Source organism: Topomyia yanbarensis, chromosome 1 (genome assembly GCF_030247195.1).
Source record: "Topomyia yanbarensis strain Yona2022 chromosome 1, ASM3024719v1, whole genome shotgun sequence".
In the NCBI taxonomy this organism is placed as follows: Eukaryota; Metazoa; Arthropoda; class Insecta; order Diptera; family Culicidae; genus Topomyia; species Topomyia yanbarensis.
In genome coordinates this window covers 76,762,919-76,784,046 of record NC_080670.1, presented here as the reverse complement: position 1 = coordinate 76,784,046, position 21,128 = coordinate 76,762,919, and the positions used below count along the sequence as shown (strand labels likewise).

The window sequence follows — 21,128 nt, the reverse complement described above, 5'->3', positions numbered from 1 at the left end:
GATTGGAAATTGTGATCTCGATCAGTTCACAAAAGGTGCCAAATCCACGCTGTAGTGCCATATCGTGGAATAGACACGGCAAATACGCTTAGATTGTTTAAAAGGCGATTAGTGCCAAGGTTTAGTCCTGCAGGAGAAACGTGCTCAGTGACATATGGTTCCAAAATCGACGATCAACGACACAAGGGTGCCTGTCTACACGTGGCTCGTCATTGAGGGTTGCGAATCCGATCTGGAAGCGCGCGCAACGAACTATCCTCGCGCCTTTCAACAGACCCCTCTCACGCTAACCACGTGCGTGAGTGCGCTATTTTCCGCCCGTGTGATTCCAGCGCATCGCCACCACCCCCTTGTGTCACATCAGTCTATCGCCAAAGCATCGCGCAAAGTTGCGCAACGAGATACTGCCATCCGAAAACGCAGAACATCGCACCGGATAGACCGCGCGCCACGCCATCTGTGCGCGAATTGAACATCCGGCGGCTCGTCGAGCAGTGTCATCGCTATACCTCCGAAAACGGCTCATTCAGCACACGCAAGCGGCGCATACTACGGTTCAGCATAAAACGCCTCTATATACCGCTCCCATCTATCAATTGCACCAGTAATACCAGCAAACACGTGGTCATCCCGACCGCGAGTCATCGCATGAAACACGGTTTCGCCGGAGGATGCTATCAACGAACGACATGCAGAACGTCAGCAGCATTTAGCTTTCGCACCAACACGTAAGGTCAAAATTATTTTAAATTTGTAAAACCTAGTTTTAAATTAGCCTCTACCAGAAAGATATCAGTGACGTCACGTAGGAAGCATAGGCCTTAGTCGAAGATGAATATATAGAATTGCTCTTCCGTTAATTTGGTTCAAGATTTAGATTATCAATTCCGCTACGTTAATGATCACTGAATATCCTCTCGTCGAAGGTTTGAATTTGGTCCATTGCAACAATTTTAGAATTTGCCTCTCTTGGGGAGCTTTTGAGTTAATTCGAGTGTTTGAACAACTTTTCAACCCGCCCTAGATAGGAGCCTCAGCCGGGCTCGCAAACAGCCGCAGCAACCTTTTCTTGACGAAGAGTGGCGCTTAAGTTGCTGCTGGTTACGCAGTTCAAGTACATTCGTTACATGCCTGCCTAATACTCTTGGTAAGCTTCTGGAAAGGGTCATCCTCAACAGGCTTGCTACTTACGCTGAAAGTGAGAACGGACTATTGCAGATGCAGTTCGGGTTTTGAAAAGGGATATTGACGGTGGACGCCACCCGCACAGTCATTGTGAGTGCAGAGAAAGCATCGAAGCAAAAGAGAAGGGGTGATCGCTACTTCGCCGTGGTAACGATCGACGTGAAGAACGCGTTCAACAGTGCCAGCTGGGGGGAGTTCGCTGAAGCGTTGCACAGAATGTGGGTCCTTAATTATCTGTGCAAGGTTCTGAAAAGCTACTTTCAGAACCGCGTACTGGTCTACGAAACGAATATGGGGCAGAGGTTGATTAGGATCACGGCGGGAGTATCTCAGAATTCCATACTACCCGCGCTCTTGAGTATAATGTACAACGGAGTGTTAACGTCAGCTTTGCAGATGGCGTTGTTCTGACGATAACCAGAGAGAACCTTTAGGAGGTGGAGATGTTGACGGCAGAGATAATAGGCATCGTGGAAATCTGGATGACTGACTTCAAATTGCAGTTGGCTCACCACAAGACAGAGGAAGTGCTGGTCAGCAACCGAAAAAGTCCAGTGTGTCGTACTCAACGTCGGCGGACATTCAATTCCATCGATGCGTGCGCTGAGGCACCCGATTGTAATGGACGACGATCTGTCAAATTACTCCAACCATGTATGCGTATGCGAGAAGGCTGCGAGGACAATTAACGACGAACCTCGGAGGAGCAAGATGCAGCACGAGACGTCTCCTGGCAGGAGTCCCATCCTCTATACTGAGTTATAGCCTACCAGCCTGGGCTGCATCGCTGAACTCAAAGTGGAACCGAACGAATCCGACAAGCACGTACGTTTCGCCTAATGACTGTTCGTGTCGCGAATACGTACAGAACGATATCATCGGAGGCGGTGTGCGTAATTAACGGGACGATCCCTATCTGCATCACTCTGACTGAGGAAGGGGAATGCTACCAGCAGAGAAATGTACGAAATGCAACGAGACTGGTCCGAGAGACTTTTTGACTAAGTGGCAGCAAGAGTGGGATAAGTTTGGTTGTATGCTTTCTTATCTGGAATGTGATATCCACGATTACATGTTAATCTTTTTCAATGAGATTGTCAATACATATGCAATTTATTATATTTGAAGATTTGAAATTACACCTTCACTTTGTAGTTGACATATTACTTTCTTCAAATAGAGAAAATGAGGAACTTTTTGACGTGATCACAAACAAAACCCAATTTAGGAAAAAAAAATCCCAGTGTGTTTTCAAGAAACAGGTTGGATACGCATTCTAAATTAATAGCTTTTGCTCAATTATTTTTGCAATATACAGCTCGTGAATACTCTCTGCAGCAGTTGCTAACAACCCATTTTCATTGACAAACGAATCCTTGTCAGTGTACGATATATCCTGATTTTTCAAGTTCGTCATTTTGCCACCTACTGCTGCAAGGATCGCACTTCCCGCACAGATGTCCCATTTTTTTATTGCAGTCGAGTGGATATAGGCCGTGGCGTTGTTGTACAGTACCTGAAGTACCTTGTATCCTATTGGTTGAATCCAAAAATAGAAATGCTATTGGTAAATGCAACTACTCGTTATGGTATAAATGTACCCACCTGCTCCTCCCGCTGGAATGATGTGCGAATTTGCACCAAAAACCTCTTTAGCAATGTTTTTTACCTCGCCACTATGGGATCGAGAAACGATAATAACAGGATGTTTGACATCTTCGTCCTATATCGAAAGGTAGAAAATATATGAAAGATAACACATGAAATATTAGTTGGAATAACGCCAATATTGTATTTTTGTATCTTTATATTTTACGCACCCTTTTCAAGAGGTCCATTGGTTCTGAAATAGCCTTATCCACCCAAGCCCAAACGGTTTTCCTAGTGAATGGGCTGTGGATCACTCCAATCGCAGGAATGCCTTTTATAGCGACACAAACCATCGTTGTCACGTATTGGATTAAATTTTCTGAAAATTAAAAATCACACGAATAAGTAACCAGCATGTAGACCTCTCTTGAAATTGGCTAAATAAAATTACGATTGCATATAGTATAGCAGGCTGACCAACTCCGACGAAGAAATCTGTACACTATTCAGCGACAGAACATAATCGTTCACGGAAAAATATACTTTTGCATATAAAATATTCAAAATAATCCATAAAGAATTGAAAAACGATCCATAAAAAAGTTGTCCATGTTCCATAAAACAAAACTGAAAATCTTTAAAACTGTGTGAATGATCTATAAAAAAGGGCGATTTGATCCATATATTATGTAAAATTGAACCATAAAATGGTCGCAAAAGAGCACTAAAATAGTAATAAAATAGCAATTGAAATCAACCAATGCCCCAAAAAAATATTGAAAATGTTCCATAAAATGTTACATTTTACGCCATAAATTAACTGACATTGATCCATAGAATATAAACAATGTACATTAAAATACGTCGATGGTAACCCGCCAGGGTACAATTTAGCACTGGGTGGAATTATACCATTTATTGGGTATACACTCCGTAGAGTGTATTGTTTACATAAAATTAGACTCACCGCTGTTCAATATGTTCGTTCATGTTTTGATATAAATTTCATTTGTTTTTTCATCCATGAACGTTTTTGTTGGCATAGCTAGGTTAGATAATTTTTGTTGTATGTTTGTGAATTAACAGTAGGGTTTAGATAGGCTTCAATTATCCACTTGCTGGCAAAAACGATTGCTGAATACGCTACTCAGCGGGCGACAGCGACGGTGGTAGTGGAAGGTGGAGTGGCGTAGTGATAGTCCAGTGCGGAAGGCGGCCATATCGACTTTTGGCTAGAAAGTGACGGACCACGGTGACAATCAGACGTCCAGAAAATTGTAGTGATTTTTTTCGGGACAGTTTACCGATACTGTAAAATCGTTAAGTGCGCGTGTGCGACGGTAGTTTCCCGTCGAAAGTGCCGGCCCGTGGTCCGGGTGCTAAAGAAAGTGTGGTGCTGGATCGCCGTCGGGGGAAGCTAATTATCAAGGAGCTTTCGCTTCCCCGGCTAACCGTAAAGGATCCAAACACACCATTCCGCCCTCGCTGGGAAGGATAAGCCGAACGAGCCTTGCTCTCCTTTCCAGCTAATAGCCAAGGAGGGCGAAGCAGGGTGCACAGCGGCTCCCCTGGGAAGAACACTGCGGTGCCTTCCAGGATTCTTTGCGGGGAACAAAGAATCCGGCGATTCGTCACCACCGTCGCTAGGGGGGTTCCGACAAAGGAGCAAAGCTCACCTCCCTGGCTAATTGCTAAGGACCGCTGCCGGAGCAGCCAACGATACCAGCAGGAGAGCTCGACCGTTGGAGTCCCGGCCGGTCGGAAAAAACCGTCGCCTTCCCGCCGTCATCAGCAGCAGACTGTAAAGAACGACCAGCAGAGGAGAGTCTCGGGAGAATAAACGGTAAAGTTAGAATTTATTTGTTTTTTTTCTCTTTTTTGTTTGTTATTATGCGAAAATCCGAAATTCCGGTAGGAGCACCTAGGCCGCCCTGAAAAGAAGGGTACGCCGGGCAAACAAGAACCCGAGCAGTGGGCAAACCCCAACTTACATTTGACGCATAGCGCAAAACACACTGAAAAAAATATTTTCCTATATTGGAAAACATTTTTTTCTTCCCGAGTGTGGGGTGCTTCTACTAAAATTGAGGATTTTCGTAGAACAGTGGTGAGGTTTCTTCCGCAATATTGTTCCGCGGTCGCATTATTTATTTATTTACATTTATTGGTATATTTATTTGATTTTTTGTATTTTCCTTTTTGTCCGAATTTGTGGATTGAGTTGTTTGTGTATGGTCTGCCGGACGAGTTGTTTGAAAGTTATCGTCATTCATTTGGTCGTGGTGGCTAATTGCCTTGAATTCTCAATTCGATTTGATACATTTTTGGTACAATTTGATTTCCTGAAATTTTAAGGAAATCGTTAGTGTGCGAAAAATCAGAAATTTTACCGTATCAGTACTTACATCCTTTGTGTCTTGGTGATTTCTTCCAATATAGCGCGAGTTATGATGGCGTTGGAGAAATTCAACCAAGCGTGTGTGTTCAGGCGCGTCGATCATTTGCATTTCGATGAGCTGGATTTTGAGTTGCTATCTCGAAGCATTATTATCTCTTCTGATTCGGATCTTTCGGGTGTCCAGCGACAGCGGCGTCTTCGAGGAATTTTGTCGCATGAGCGGTCGACTCGGAGGGAATTAGACCGTACTTTTCGCGGTGACGTGGGTAAAGAAAAGGAGATCTGCCTTGGTAAACTACTATCAATCCAGGAAGATCTCCAGTACCGGTGCCCAAACAAGGAGATTTACCGAACACGATTGCTTCATTTGGGGTCTCGGCTCCAGGTTATCCGAAACTATGCGGCAGGGGAGGTTAATCAGGAAATTTCAGGGTTGTTGGAGGAGTTTTGCAGAATATGCCAGTCATTTCAGTGACGAACAGACAGCACTTCCTCCCGACAACCAACAAGGGGAGGATGCAGAGATTTTAGGAGATTTGCTGAGTACAGACAATTCCACAGGGATCCAATCCTTCCGATAACGAAGGATCTCTTTCCAAACAGCTCGTAGGAGATGACCTGTTACGTGTCTTGTGCGAGATGAGGGACGACATTCGACAATTGCGACAGCAATCCGACTATAATAGAGCCCTAGCGTCTCAGGGGTCTGATGTTTTTTAAAAGCTACTGAAACGCTAATGGGCGAGATTTCACTGACAATAATTTCGTCAGTTTTGAGAAAGACGGTTCAAGAAGTTGTCTCACTTCGTGAATCCGTCAATGAACTTCGGGCACTACTACATCAGAAGGAAAGTGCTTCCGAGAGGGATCTGCAGACCGATCTGGAAGAATTGCGTTTGATGGACGAACCCGATTCACTTGATGCACCAGAGATTTCTCGCCCAACATTGGCGCCAGTCCCGATCAATTTGTCTTGAAGCGAGGATTCTTTGGTCAACAAATTCTATGTCCATCCGTTCCAATCGAGAAACCGAAACAGAATACTGGATTCACAGCCCCGTACCAAACTCAGAACCAGCCTTACGTTCCTGAATTGACCGAATAGCTGGCGGGACCATCATATCCGAACTATTCGATATCCACCAATGCGGGAAACGGATCGATGGTGGCCCCCAGGAATTACTCACGAAACCCGTAACGCGTCGCTGATTGGAAGATTCGGAAGTATGCTGGAACTGATGAAGGAACTGGACTTAATGAATTTTTGAACACCGTAGCGAATTATGCTGCGTGTGAACAAATGTACGAAGACGAACTTTTCAATTCTGCGATACATTTGTTCACTGGCAATGCTTTTTTTTTTGTTTATTTGTTTAATACATCAACAGGCATATCAAAGCCACAATGATGTTAGCCTAAATACTAATCTTTATCTAATACTCAAGTCGCACATAAAAACAATAATCATCCAATAATTACAAACAAAGAATAAAAAGGTCATGTGTTGTTAACGAAATGATTAAACAATCTGGAGAAACGTACACGCAGAGTATGTCGAGAAACGTTGAAATCAAATGCTGAAGCTACCTGGTTGAAAATTCGTTGCAGACCAGTGATGGCTCCATACATACTATAATTTGTGCGTCGGAATGGCAACCGGAACATATTGTTGTTACGTAGTGCTCGAGGTGCGACGTTTATGTTGATTTGTTCCAAAATAGCTGCGGCATCTATACGGCCTTGCAGAGTATCAGCGATGAACAAAGCTCTTGCGGTATTCCTTCGAACATGTAGGGGCTCTAGTTGAATCAGCTGACATCGGTTTTCATAGCTAGGTAGTCGGACAGGATCTCTCCACGGCAATCTACGGAGCGCGAAACGTAAAAAGCGTCGCTGCACACTTTCAATTCTTTCAACGCCATTATTATAGTTCGGGCTCCACACTTCAGGGCAATATTCTAGAATTGATCGGGATAAAGAGCAGTACAGCGATTTGAGACAATAAACATCTGTAAAGTTTTTGGCTATCCTGAATATGCATCCCAGTGCTCGAGACGCTTTACCTACTGCATAGGATACGTGTTGTTTAAACGTAAGTTGAAAATCCAGAATCACTCCCAGATCCTTCACGTGACTGACACGTTCGATTTCTGTCTCTAGTAGACGGTAGTTAAAATAAATCGAATCCTTCTTCCGTGAAAAAGATATTACCGAGCACTTCTTCGGGTTTACATACATGCGGTTCGTATTGCACCAATCAGCAAGGACTTGAAGCTGCTGTTGGAGAACTCTGCAATCTTCAATTGAACGAATTAGGCGAAAAATCTTGAGGTCATCTGCGAACGATAATCGTGGAGTCTTCAAAATTAGATGTACATCATTGAAGTATATCAGAAACATCAACGGTCCCAAGTGGCTTCCTTGAGGTATTCCAGATGTAGAAGAGAATGCAGGGGCCTGGCATTCTCCTATGACAACCGTTATCTCTCGGTCAGTGAGGTAGGATCGAAACCATTGCAAAATACTACCATTAATTCCAAATCTCTCTATTTTTGCTATTGAGATATCGTGGTTTATCTTGTCAAAAGCGGCAGATAAGTCGGTGTAAACAACGTCGGTTTGAGCGCGATGTTCCATACTCTCTGTTATGAAGGATGTTAAACATAATAGGTTAGACGCAGTTGACCGCCCAGACGTGAAGCCGTGTTGATCGTCACTTAGGTACTGCTTACAGTGAGCCTGAAGAGGTTCCATAATCACAAGCTCGAACAACTTCGAGACAGCACTCAATGAAGTTATTCCACGGTAGTTATTGACGTCTCGCTTATTTCCCTTTTTATGTACTGGGAACATGTTCGCTGATTTCCAGCAAGATGGAAAAATACCTCTGTCAATAGATGTTCGAAAGATGTGAAGAAGCGGGTTAACCAAAACTTCAAAGTGCCTTATCAGAAAAGCGGAGGGGAACCCGTCGGGTCCCGGATTGAAGGATGACTTAAGTCGAGAGGAAGCTCTGGTAATCATCGTTGCGTTGACATCGATAGCACTCAGAGTTTGACCCACAAGTGGAGCTCTGCTAGCAGCGAGTTCAATTTGCTCAATAGTTAATTCCTCATCTGTGAACACGTTCGCGAATTTTTCCGAGAAAAGTGCACATATATCTCGTGATGTGGAAGCTGTGTTGCCATTGAAAGTCATAGACGACGGCAGTCCAGATTCCTTGCGCTGTTCGTTTACATATTTCCAGAAACGTTTAGGATGCGACTTGAGATTACGCTGAATATTTTGCTGATATCGATAGAAACAGTTTTGACTGGCTCGTTTGTACGCATGGTTGAGACTGACGTAATAGTCTCTGATATTGTACGATACTTGGTAAACTTCCGCAGAGCAGCTCTCTTAATAGACTTCAACCGTCGCAATGTACTCGTTTGCCATGGAGGGCCGGTTTGTCGATGGTGAACTTTCTTCGGAACGTACCTGTCAATAACGTACGCCAGAACGTTGGAAAAGGTTTGGACTGCGGATTCGACATCCTCGAGGTCCAAAATATTTTCCCAATCGATGGTGGAAAAAAGGTCTGCGATACTGCGATGGTCGGCTTTACGGAAATCGTAGGTGACAGAACGTGGTGCAATATCGAAATCATGCACCACAGTGGCATCAACCGTAGCGATCAATGGAGGATGATGCATCACTGGTTTTACTAGAGGAGAGGACGCCATCACTATTGATGTGGCGGAAACCTGATCGCTGGCAAAACAAAGATCGAGATGGCGGCTATTTTCATTGGCAATAGAATTGATTTGTAGTAACGTGGCTGAGCTATAGCTGTCAAGTGGCCTCATTGCAGCTGGGTGGAGTACGGAATGGTCCGAATCCGGATAAAGGAATCCGTTGCGGGAAGACTTCCATGTAATGCTAGGAAGATTAAAATCTCCTAGTACCATGATCTCATCAGCTGCGTTCGCGTCTTCAAGGATAGTAAAAAGTGAGCTGCAGTGTGCTTCAACATATTCGATATCACGAGCGCGGTCGGGTGGAACATACAACGCAGACAAGTATAACTTACGGTCGCCAAGCTCGATAATCGTCCAAACCTGCTCTAGACAAGCCCAAGAAATATTCTCGACAGTTTTTGCCTTCAAACTGGTATTAACCGCTACTAATACGCCGCCTCCGGTGGATTTTCGGCTATTGCTAGGGCTCCGGTCGCAACGAAACACTTCGTATCCAGTACCGAACACCAGACTGGAAAGCGTGTCATCGTTCAACCACGTTTCGACGAAGACAATGATGTCAAAATTCTTATCGGATATTGCAAGACGGTATTGCTCGACGATTGAGTTGATACCACCAACATTTTGGTAGTATAACAGCAGCTTATCCCGTCGTTGACCAAGGCTGGAAATCGAAGAGCTTTGAGGCAAGGAAGAGCTCACAGATGCATTGTACTTGCCTGAGGTAGGTTTACGGAAGACCCCTCGTCCCAACTCCACCACAGGACCGGGACGGCTGCTGGTCGCTGGCAGGAATGGCTCGACTGTGATGGGGGGACTAAGGGCTTCCTCACGACTGGCGGCAAGTGTGCGTCCCGGTGACCGAAGAGACGAGATGACGTAGGATGTATGCAACAAAGCTGGACTAGGTACCTCACGTAAACAGCAGCGGTTTGCTGGCAGGAGGAGCGGCATCTGGTGCTTATACGACACAATTAACGGAGAACTGGAATCGGGGAACATTTCAGCGCTTGAATTATTCTGAATGGATGGGTACTTGCCGCAGTAGGAAGTTTGGAAGACCCTTTCTCCACTCCCGCACACAGGACCGGGACGACTGGTGAACGTTGGCTGCAGTAGCTGGACTGTGGCGGGGGGATCGAGGGCTTCCATAATACAAGCTGCGGTGCATCCCGGTATCAGGCTATGCGTGCGCAAAACCGGTTGTTTAACTGGAACCATCTTGTATGCAAGCTCAAGATAAATTTTGTACATCCTGAACTTGATGCTACGCTCAAGATGAAGGCTCTCCAGCGCCGGCAGATGCGTAACGAATCTTTCTAGGAATATTTCCTGAAAATGGAAAAAAAATATTTTGTGCTATGACGGTTCCAATGACATTGAGCGAAAAACTCGAGGTGCTCAAGCGGAGCCTGAAACCCGACTATAAACAAATGCTGATTCTCAGGCCAGTGAACACGCTTTCAGAATTGATGAGTCTTGGTAAATCGATCCAAGACGCCGATTTGTCAAAAAGTTTTCGGTTCTTCTCGGGAAGTTGCTGCTTATTCTGATAATCCACCACAAAACAAACAAAAACAAAATAATCAAAACCAAAAGGGAGGTGGACAGAATAACGGCAACGCAAAATCCAAAACGTTTTGGAACACGAATGCCAAACCGGCAGGTCTTGATTCAAGCAAGCCTCCTGAAAACCAGAAACAGAAACAGCTACAATTGTGGAGACAAAGGACACAAACATGAGGAATGTCGGAAACCAAAGCGGGTCTTCTGTATCGTGTGTGGGTTTAAAGGTTTATATCAGAAACATCAACGGTCCCAAGTGGCTTCCTTGAGGTATTCCAGATGTAGAAGAGAATGCAGGGGCCTGGCATTCTCCTATGACAACCGTTATCTCTCGGTCAGTGAGGTAGGATCGAAACCATTGCAAAATACTACCATTAATTCCAAATCTCTCTATTTTTGCTATTGAGATATCGTGGTTTATCTTGTCAAAAGCGGCAGATAAGTCGGTGTAAACAACGTCGGTTTGAGCGCGATGTTCCATACTCTCTGTTATGAAGGATGTTAAACATAATAGGTTAGACGCAGTTGACCGCCCAGGCGTGAAGCCGTGTTGATCGTCACTTAGCTACTGCTTACAGTGAGCCTGAAGAGGTTCCATAATCACAAGCTCGAACAACTTCGAGACAGCACTCAATGAAGTTATTCCACGGTAGTTATTGACGTCTCGCTTATTTCCCTTTTTATGTACTGGGAACATGTTCGCTGATTTCCAGCAAGATGGAAAAATACCTCTGTCAATAGATGTTCGAAAGATGTGAAGAAGCGGGTTAACCAAAACTTCAAAGTGCCTTATCAGAAAAGCGGAGGGGAACCCGTCGGGTCCCGGATTGAAGGATGACTTAAGTCGAGAGGAAGCTCTGGTAATCATCGTTGCGTTGACATCGATAGCACTCAGAGTTTGACCCACAAGTGGAGCTCTGCTAGCAGCGAGTTCAATTTGCTCAATAGTTAATTCCTCATCTGTGAACACGTTCGCGAATTTTTCCGAGAAAAGTGCACATATATCTCGTGATGTGGAAGCTGTGTTACCATTGAAAGTCATAGACGACGGCAGTCCAGATTCCTTGCGCTGTTCGTTTACATATTTCCAGAAACGTTTAGGATGCGACTTGAGATTACGCTGAATATTTTGCTGATATCGATAGAAACAGTTTTGACTGGCTCGTTTGTACGCATGGTTGAGACTGACGTAATAGTCTCTGATATTGTACGATACTTGGTAAACTTCCGCAGAGCAGCTCTCTTAATAGACTTCAACCGTCGCAATGTACTCGTTTGCCATGGAGGGCCGGTTTGTCGATGGTGAACTTTCTTCGGAACGTACCTGTCAATAACGTACGCCAGAACTTTGGAAAAGGTTTGGACTGCGGATTCGACATCCTCGAGGTCCAAAATATTTTCCCAATCGATGGTGGAAAAAAGGTCTGCGATACTGCGATGGTCGGCTTTACGGAAATCGTAGGTACAGAACGTGGTGCAATATCGAAATCATGCACCACAGTGGCATCAACCGTAGCGATCAATGGAGGATGATGCATCACTGGTTTTACTAGAGGAGAGGACGCCATCACTATTGATGTGGCGGAAACCTGATCGCTGGCAAAACAAAGATCGAGATGGCGGCTATTTTCATTGGCAATAGAATTGATTTGTAGTAACGTGGCTGAGCTATAGCTGTCAAGTGGCCTCATTGCAGCTGGGTGGAGTACGGAATGGTCCGAATCCGGATAAAGGAATCCGTTGCGGGAAGACTTCCATGTAATGCTAGGAAGATTAAAATCTCCTAGTACCATGATCTCATCAGCTACGTTCGCGTCTTCAAGGATAGTAAAAAGTGAGCTGCAGTGTGCTTCAACATATTCGATATCACGAGCGCGGTCGGGTGGAACATACAACGCAGACAAGTATAACTTACGGTCGCCAAGCTCGATAATCGTCCAAACCTGCTCTAGACAAGCCCAAGAAATATTCTCGACAGTTTTTGCCTTCAAACTGGTATTAACCGCTACTAATACGCCGCCTCCGGTGGATTTTCGGCTATTGCTAGGGCTCCGGTCGCAACGAAACACTTCGTATCCAGTACCGAACACCAGACTGGAAAGCGTGTCATCGTTCAACCACGTTTCGACGAAGACAATGATGTCAAAATTCTTATCGGATATTGCAAGACGGTATTGCTCGACGATTGAGTTGATACCACCAACATTTTGGTAGTATAACAGCAGCTTATCCCGTCGTTGACCAAGGCTGGAAATCGAAGAGCTTTGAGGCAAGGAAGAGCTCACAGATGCATTGTACTTGCCTGAGGTAGGTTTACGGAAGACCCCTCGTCCCAACTCCACCACAGGACCGGGGCGGCTGCTGGTCGCTGGCAGGAATGGCTCGACTGTGATGGGGGGACTAAGGGCTTCCTCACGACTGGCGGCAAGTGTGCGTCCCGGTGACCGAAGAGACGAGATGACGTAGGATGTATGCAACAAAGCTGGACTAGGTACCTCACGTAAACAGCAGCGGTTCGCTGGCAGGAGGAGCGGCATCTGGTGCTTATACGACACAATTAACGGAGAACTGGAATCGGGGAACATTTCAGCGCTTGAATTATTCTGAATGGATGGGTACTTGCCGCAGTAGGAAGTTTGGAAGACCCTTTCTCCACTCCCGCACACAGGACCGGGACGACTGGTGAACGTTGGCTGCAGTAGCTGGACTGTGGCGGGGGGATCGAGGGCTTCCATAATACAAGCTGCGGTGCATCCCGGTATCAGGCTATGCGTGCGCAAAACCGGTTGTTTAACTGGAACCATCTTGTATGCAAGCTCAAGATAAATTTTGTACATCCTGAACTTGATGCTACGCTCAAGATGAAGGCTCTCCAGCGCCGGCAGATGCGTAACGAATCTTTCTAGGAATATTTCCTGAAAATGGAAAAAAAATATTTTGTGCTATGACGGTTCCAATGACATTGAGCGAAAAACTCGAGGTGCTCAAGCGGAGCCTGAAACCCGACTATAAACAAATGCTGATTCTCAGGCCAGTGAACACGCTTTCAGAATTGATGAGTCTTGGTAAATCGATCCAAGACGCCGATTTGTCAAAAAGTTTTCGGTTCTTCTCGGGAAGTTGCTGCTTATTCTGATAATCCACCACAAAACAAACAAAAACAAAATAATCAAAACCAAAAGGGAGGTGGACAGAATAACGGCAACGCAAAATCCAAAACGTTTTGGAACACGAATGCCAAACCGGCAGGTCTTGATTCAAGCAAGCCTCCTGAAAACCAGAAACAGAAACAGCTACAATTGTGGAGACAAAGGACACAAACATGAGGAATGTCGGAAACCAAAGCGGGTCTTCTGTATCGTGTGTGGGTTTAAAGGTTTTGATGTTTCTCGTTGCCCTTACTGCCAAAAAAACGGGATCAGAACCAACTGAAGTCGCAGTTGGCAGTAAAGCAGCGCTCCAAAGAACAACTAACAATCCATCCCCAGATTTACGACAGTTTTCGACCGGCTCGTGATGAGGACTATGATAATTCGTTGTCTGTCGAAACCATCGTCCTTGACGACCCGTTCGATAACCGTCCATTTGCAATTGTCGCAGTGTACGGCAAATCCTTTAAAGCTTTGCTCGATAGTGGTTGTAACGCCACTATTATAACTAAAAAGCTATACCGAAAGTTTTCGAAAAGTCCCTTGAAAAGTTTGGAACGACTATTCGAACTACGTTCTGCGAACGGTCAATCCTTACCAATCATTGGACAAGCGTATCTCCCGTATACTTTTCAAAATTTGACGAAGGTCCTATGCACTCTGGTAGTAGAGCATTTGACCGTCAACTCCATTCTAGGTATGGACTTTTGGCGCGCCTTTGGGATTTCTCCTGAGATACAAAACTGTGCTCTGTTGAACTCTGGTCAGGAATCAGAAGACGATGAAGAAGATGAAGTACCGCGTGAGTAGATACTCACTTCGGAACAGTTAGCGCGCGTAGAAGAAGTAAAGAAGTGTTTACAGGCAGTAGAGCCCGGAAAGCTAAGCCCAACCTCATTCACAGAGCACAGGATTGTCTTCAAAGATGAATTCCAAGGTGCGGCACCCGTTTGCCGATATCCTTATCACATGAGCATAAAGAAACTAGCTAAGGTCTGGGAAGAAGTTGACCGATGGCGGTCTATGGGAATTATCGAGGAGTCTGGTTCGGATTGGCTGCTTAATATTGTGGCTGTCACGAAACCAGATGACTCAATTCGCCTTTGTCTAGACGCTAGGCCTCTCAATGAGCGTACTGTACGGGATGCATACCCTCTGCCCCACCCTGGGCGAATATTGGGTGGCTTACCCAAGGCGAAGTACCTGTCTACCATAGACTTGAAGGAGGCCTTTCTCCAGGTACCTCTGGCCAAGGATAGGCGCAACTATACCGCTTTCAGTGTTCCCGGCAGGGGTATTTTCCAATTTACTCGTGTACCATTTGGTCTCGTCAACAGCCCCGCTACTCTGGCGCGACTGATGGACCAGGTTCTAGGACGAGGTAAATGGGAACCTTACGTTTTCGTCTACCTAGATGACATCATCGTGGTAAGCGAAACGTTCGAGCATCACATACAGTTGCTCAAAGCAGTGGCCGATTGTCTAGCAAGAGCCAACCTAATCATCAATTTGGAAAAATCCCGTTTTGGAGTCTCCGAACTAAAGTTTCTTGGTTATTTGTTGAATCGGGACGGACTCAAGGTCAAGCTTGACAAAATTCAACCGATTCTCGACTACGAGAGACTGGTTACCGTGACGAAACTTCGTCGTTTGCACGGTATGTGCGGTAATTACCGCCGCTTCATTGATCGGTTCAGTGAGGTCATTGCTCTCTTGAGCGATCTGCTCAAAACGGTGCTGCTGTTCTGGTGCAGGAGTATCCCGAGGGTGAGAAAGTAGTTGCATACTTTTCGCACAAACTGACCACTCCCCAAAGGAACTAAGCCGTGTGGTGTCCGGCGGGCTGAAATTTTTTGCACTATTTCAACCAAGAATAGAACCTCTGGGAACTGCTCCCATGTCGTAAGAGGCGACTAACAACATGCTAGGAGTTCCTAGGCCGACGTTTTGCTCCGTACCGAAGACTTAATCTGGACGGACCTTAAGGTTTTCCATACTACCCTCTTTCCAGTCTGTATTTAGTGAATCACTGACATATACTCACCTTTTCTGATTCGCCTTTCTTGATTGTGTACCAACGTTTTAAGTTTCTTCTGGCGGTTGTATATTAGCCGTAAATGACGAAATCTAATTCTACACTAAGTAACAGAATATATTAATATACCGGCACTTCCACGCCAAGGTTTAACTTCCAAAGCTTTGGTTTAAAAACCGTTTTTAAAAAATGGAAACTTTCATGTAGGAAATTTATTGAATTGGCCTAAGATGGAGCTGTCGAATTTCACAAAAAGCTTTTTATGTTGCAAGTGATCTGTAGTTGTGTTAAATTAGGTATTTTTCTATTATATTTGGAACCGTCTACCGACAAATCTACATTTACGAATACCTCCAAAAGTGACTCCTTGAGGTCTCATGAAGGCCTGACACTAGCTTTATGATACTTTTGCTTTTCTAAACAGTAATAAAAATCTCAACATTCAAGAACTTCACTTTGTCAGAAAATGTAGGGCCATCGGAAGCTAAAACTTCGTAAAATCGCACTCCTGGTCCTTTTTTCAGTGCAGTACTCTACGTCACTCGTTCAAATTTGCACCGCTCTTATGGTAGTCGGTATTTGCTAGTATTACTGTTCTTCCATCCATTCTGGTAGTTAAACGGTGGGATAGCAAAATTCTTACAAGTTTCCTATCTCATGCCTCCACGCGAGTCTAAGTCTATTGATGACATTTGGTCCTTAGACCGCAGAATGAGAGGGTGCGAACAGAATGAGAGGGTGCGAACAGATCTAGTCGAGAAAACATTGCCGTAAAAATGAATAGTTGATCGGAAATTAGCCCCAATACGACTAATCTGACTAGTATCTATGAACACGGGTCAATACGTATTGAAAATTCGCCGCGTCTGTTTTTATGAACCTAATTTAAAGCTCCGTTATTGCTAACAAGCCCGTGCATCAGGTTAACAATCCTTTATATTTCCCTTCAATGTTCGGTATTATCGCTCGTATACTTGTATTCCACAAACAATCCGATATGGAAAATAAGAAATACTTTCCTTGATTTATAACATCTCTCGTTATTTTTGCCTGTATAATGTGTTATCACTCGGTAGTTTTCAAGCCAATAAATATATCGTAGAGAAGAAGTAGCGAATTCCGTCCAAATACTGTTGCAATAAATAGTGATCCGGCCCATTACGCGGATAAGATTAGCTTTTCTAGGCAATACTCCCACGGTCGGCCGTGTGGAGTTCAAATTGCTTTTGTTTAGGGAACATAGTATACTCTCGGTAGCCGGCTGCCCAGAGTTTAAAAATAACCAAAAACTAAACAAGATCATCTCTTTTTCGAGTGATCGTGCACTCGAAGACTAACTAAACAACTACCTAATAAAACGTGCTTTACAGGTCGCATCGTTTGCTTGGAGCGAATCCTAGACCTGATACCCTTCCAAACCACCAACTCCGCGACACCTATGGAAGAGTCTGATGAATCGTCGTCCTTCCGTTAAGTAGGTGGAGCATCAACACTTCCCGTCTACCTTATCCTTTATCCTTCCCCGTGAACGATGGAGATGGGGGCGGCCGGCAATGATGGCTATCATGCTGTTGAGGTTTTAATATGGGTCGGATTGGTATGAATTCCTACTTACCACTTCCTAAGCAACTCTTATTAGATAATCAGCAGTCAAACATGATGAAGTCAGTGTGCAATCCGCCAAAATCATCGTCACAACGCAACGCAACGCAACGCAAACTGACCACTCCCCAAAGGAACTATCATGCAACTAATAAGGAAGGTCTGGCGGTAATAATGGCGGTTGAGCACTTCCGAGGTTACTTGGAAGGTTATCATTTTCGACTGGTCGCTGATTCGTCAGCGATTACTTGGATGCTGAAGACTAAATGGAGAACCAGTTCACGTTTGAGTCGTTGGAGTTTGGAACTCTACGACATGTCTATAGAGCATCGGAAAGGTATGGACAATGTCGTTCCTGATGCGTTATCCCGGGCCGTAGCAGCCGTTTCAGCTTTGTCCACCTCAGACTGGTACTGTTCCATGAAGTCCAAAGTTATCCAAAATCCTGACGACTATACCGACTTCAAAGTAGAAAATGATCAACTTTTCAAGTATGTAAACTCGAACGTTGTTCCGTGCGACTCGCGGTTCAGTTGGAAACTCGTCCCAGCACCCGAGTTCCGTCAAGATTTGATCCAACGTACCTACGAGAATTCGCTTCACGTGGGATACGATAAAACGATCCACAAAGTGCAGTTGCGATATTACTGGCCTCGTATGGGATCGGAAGTACGAAAGTTCATTCGAGAATGTGGGACGTGCAAGGAAATCAAAACTCCTTTCGTCCCAGTCCAGCCCGAAATGGGTCAGTCGCGTGCGACTAATACACCATGGCGAATGGTTTCTGTGGACTATATTGGTCCCCTTCCAAAAAGCAAACGTGACAATCAACACTTGCTTGTCGTCCTCGACGTCTTCAGCAAGTACGTCATGTTAACCCCCGTTCGCAAAATCGCTAGTACGTCACTTTGTACGATACTGCGCGAACAGTGGTTTAATCGCCATGGCAGCCCGGAAATTCTGCTGAGCGACAATGCCTCCACTTTCACCTCGAAGGAGTTCGGTCAATTCTTAAAAGAAACCAACGTCAAACATTGGCTGAACTCCCGCTATCATTCGCAGGCTAACCCAGTGGAACGAACAAATCGCTCGATAAACACCGCAATCCGGGCATATGCTCGAACCGAGCAGCGCAACTGGGATGTGGAGCGCATCCTAAATACTACCGTTCATTCCTCCACTGTGTTTAGTCCTCATTTCATCATACACCGGTGTGAAATCCTCTGCCGATGACTTCAGCACGATTTCCGGTCAGGGTGACCTAGAAACAAGACACCAAGAGTTAGACGAAATCCGGGAGATTGTGGTCAAAAATTTGGCAAAGGCAAGCGAGGGCACTCGACACCAGTACAACTTAAGGCATCGCAATTTTGCCAAGCCGCTCAACGAGGGACAAATGGTGTACCGTAGAAACATGAAGTTGTCGAATGCAATGCTTACAATGCTAAACTTGGACCACAATACATACCGGCAAAAATTATCATCAAAAGGGGTGTATCCTCCTACGAGCTGGAGGATTTAGCAGGTAAAAATCTTGGAGTTTGGCCAGCAAATCTCCTCAAATCAGCATAAAAAAATTTCCGTGCCTTCTCTGGACTGACGGTATGCTTTTATATGGATTACTCACTTGGGAGTTTTCCAAAAGCTGCCGTCACTTCCCGACGGCAACACCACGGACTTCGGTCCAAATACTCATTTCTCTGTCCTCTCTATTAAATTCGAGGAAGTTCAAACCTGCCGCGAGAAGGTTCTTCAATACCTTCTTGAAATTTTTCAGAGCCACACGCACACAGTGTGGTAAACAAACATCCGCACAATATATATGCTCTGGCATTGGTGACGGTTACGGTGGGGTGGAGTTCTCCACTTAAAACAAAAACAAGTGCACTACACCGTACCGTCATTCGGTCAACGGTTGCACTAACCAAACACTATCTGCAGTGTTTAGCAAACAAAACATAATTCTTTTGCGCCCCACTCGCGCAGTGAGGTAACCAAATATTCACACAAAATGTATGCCCCGGGGCCTACCACGGCAACGGCGGGGTGCAATTCACCGACTTTAAAACATATCCGCATCAAATACCTCACTTTCCACCGTGTTCGGCAAACCAAATTAACCAAACCAATTCTTTCCATGGGGAACACTGGTACCCACTGGTGCACAAAATTTTATAAATTCTCCTTATTTGGAGCACAATCTCACAATCAAATCACTACTCCCTTTTCCAAGAGGGACACACAACACTCCCGGAAACGGGTTTTCTACGTGAAAAAACCGACCGTAAACCGGATAAAAATCGCAAAATACGATGCGGGCGACGATTCCGCGATCCGTAGAGTAAGGTGGGGTAAACGTGCGCGTGGGGCAAAAGTGCGCATAGGACGTTTAGAAGCACACAAGCGCTAGAACCTGGCAACTCTGAATGGATTTAGTATATCATTAAGTCAACTAATCGCACATATAAGTATGAAAGGTTTGAATATAGTGGCTTGAAATTAAGGGGGAACGACCATTTTTCGCTGCTTTGATGTAATTTTTTGAATTTTGGGAATCATAAATTGGCTGTTTGAATAAATCAGGATCTATAAAATTACAGTACCCTAAAAATCTTCAATATATGGTTCGTTGCTGGATATATTTGATTGAAAAAAATTCTTCTTATTTTCGTAACAATTTAATAAGTTAAAAAACTGACGGTGGGGTAAAAGTGCGCATAGCATATCCGCCCCAATAAAAGGACACGAATGAAGCTTTTTATATAAAAATTGAACTAATTATTCTATGATTTAAAGAAGGGACCAGCATCTTCAATAACCGCAAGCTCACCGGTCAAATTACGACTCATATGAGCGGTTTAGGAACAAAAGCATCAGCATAACTGGTTCCAAGGGAAAATATAGAGTGCCGAAAGCTCAGAGTAATTAAAAAAGAAACAAAAAACTATGAATAAGTAAATAAAGATAGCATATTCGCAAGAATTTTTGAAGTGATCCACCCAACTATGACAAATAATGATTTTACGAGGGGTGACAGTTTGATCATGAACGACATTGTCTAAAAGATGAAACATCCAAGTTCTTTCAACATAATGGAAAATTGAACAACATTAAACGAGGTAGAGGGAGGAGTACTTTTTAGTTATGAAGGAAGAGCAAGAGGGGATGGATATCCTAAAATTGATTAGTTTAATTTATGGGCGGTAATAAATCGGCTATTTAATCAGTACGCACTTTTGCCCCGTGCTATGCGCACTCTTGCCCCGAACATGGGGCAAAAGTGCGCATTTGAGTATTCACAAGAAAATAATTATTTCTCGGATTCCAAGCAAAACCAAGAGATATCTAGTATTACGCTTTGAAGATGTGTGATGAGAGTATTAATTTGTAATCATGCTGATTTTCTAGTGCTTTTCTACCAATTTTACGTAAACTGTTAGGTGCGCACTTTTGCCCCACCTTACTCTATTGTTTTGTTTTGATGGTGATTCATTCATCCAATCAAATGGATGATATCATCATCATTTATGACACTTTCCCCAATTTTCGCTCCAAGGTTATGCATCATGCAGGTGTAGCCCGATTCGAATCAGGGTGGTGTGCGTGTTAGAGGGATGCGGGTTAAAAAGCTCCACGCATCTTCGATATCGAATCGAATAATAAAATTTTATTTCGCATAATTTTGGGTTTGTGGTTGAACCTGGGGTGGTTCGTTTGATTAGAGCGGGAATTATTTTGATCTGTTTAAATTATGCGAAAGACATTCTTTGGTCCCTCTCAAACGTTTCTTTTGTCATGTACGAAGCGTTTTGAGGCGAAAAGGGACGAATATACAAACTTTTTGTCCGGAATGTCTGTGAGTG

The 21,128-nt window shown here is 44.5% G+C and overlaps 1 protein-coding gene across 2 annotated transcripts in view; it reads right to left on the bottom strand.

The window, feature by feature from the left end:
• Nucleotides 1-2,266: 2,266 nt before the first annotated feature.
• The window catches only part of LOC131677975 (putative inositol monophosphatase 3), a 185,519-nt gene continuing 166,657 nt past the window's right edge, over nucleotides 2,267-21,128 (bottom strand). The window contains exons 1-4 of one of the 2 annotated variants that reach the window (XM_058958084.1): nucleotides 9,633-10,167; nucleotides 3,006-3,154; nucleotides 2,791-2,908; nucleotides 2,267-2,718 (exon numbers count right to left, since the gene is read on the bottom strand). In XM_058958084.1, the coding sequence (XP_058814067.1) occupies nucleotides 2,462-2,718; nucleotides 2,791-2,908; nucleotides 3,006-3,154; nucleotides 9,633-10,167 (1,059 nt within the window). In that variant the 3' untranslated portion in view covers nucleotides 2,267-2,461. Of the gene's footprint in view, nucleotides 2,719-2,790; nucleotides 2,909-3,005; nucleotides 3,155-9,632; nucleotides 10,168-21,128 lie in introns of those variants that run through there. The other variant, XM_058958085.1, reaches the window with a different exon arrangement.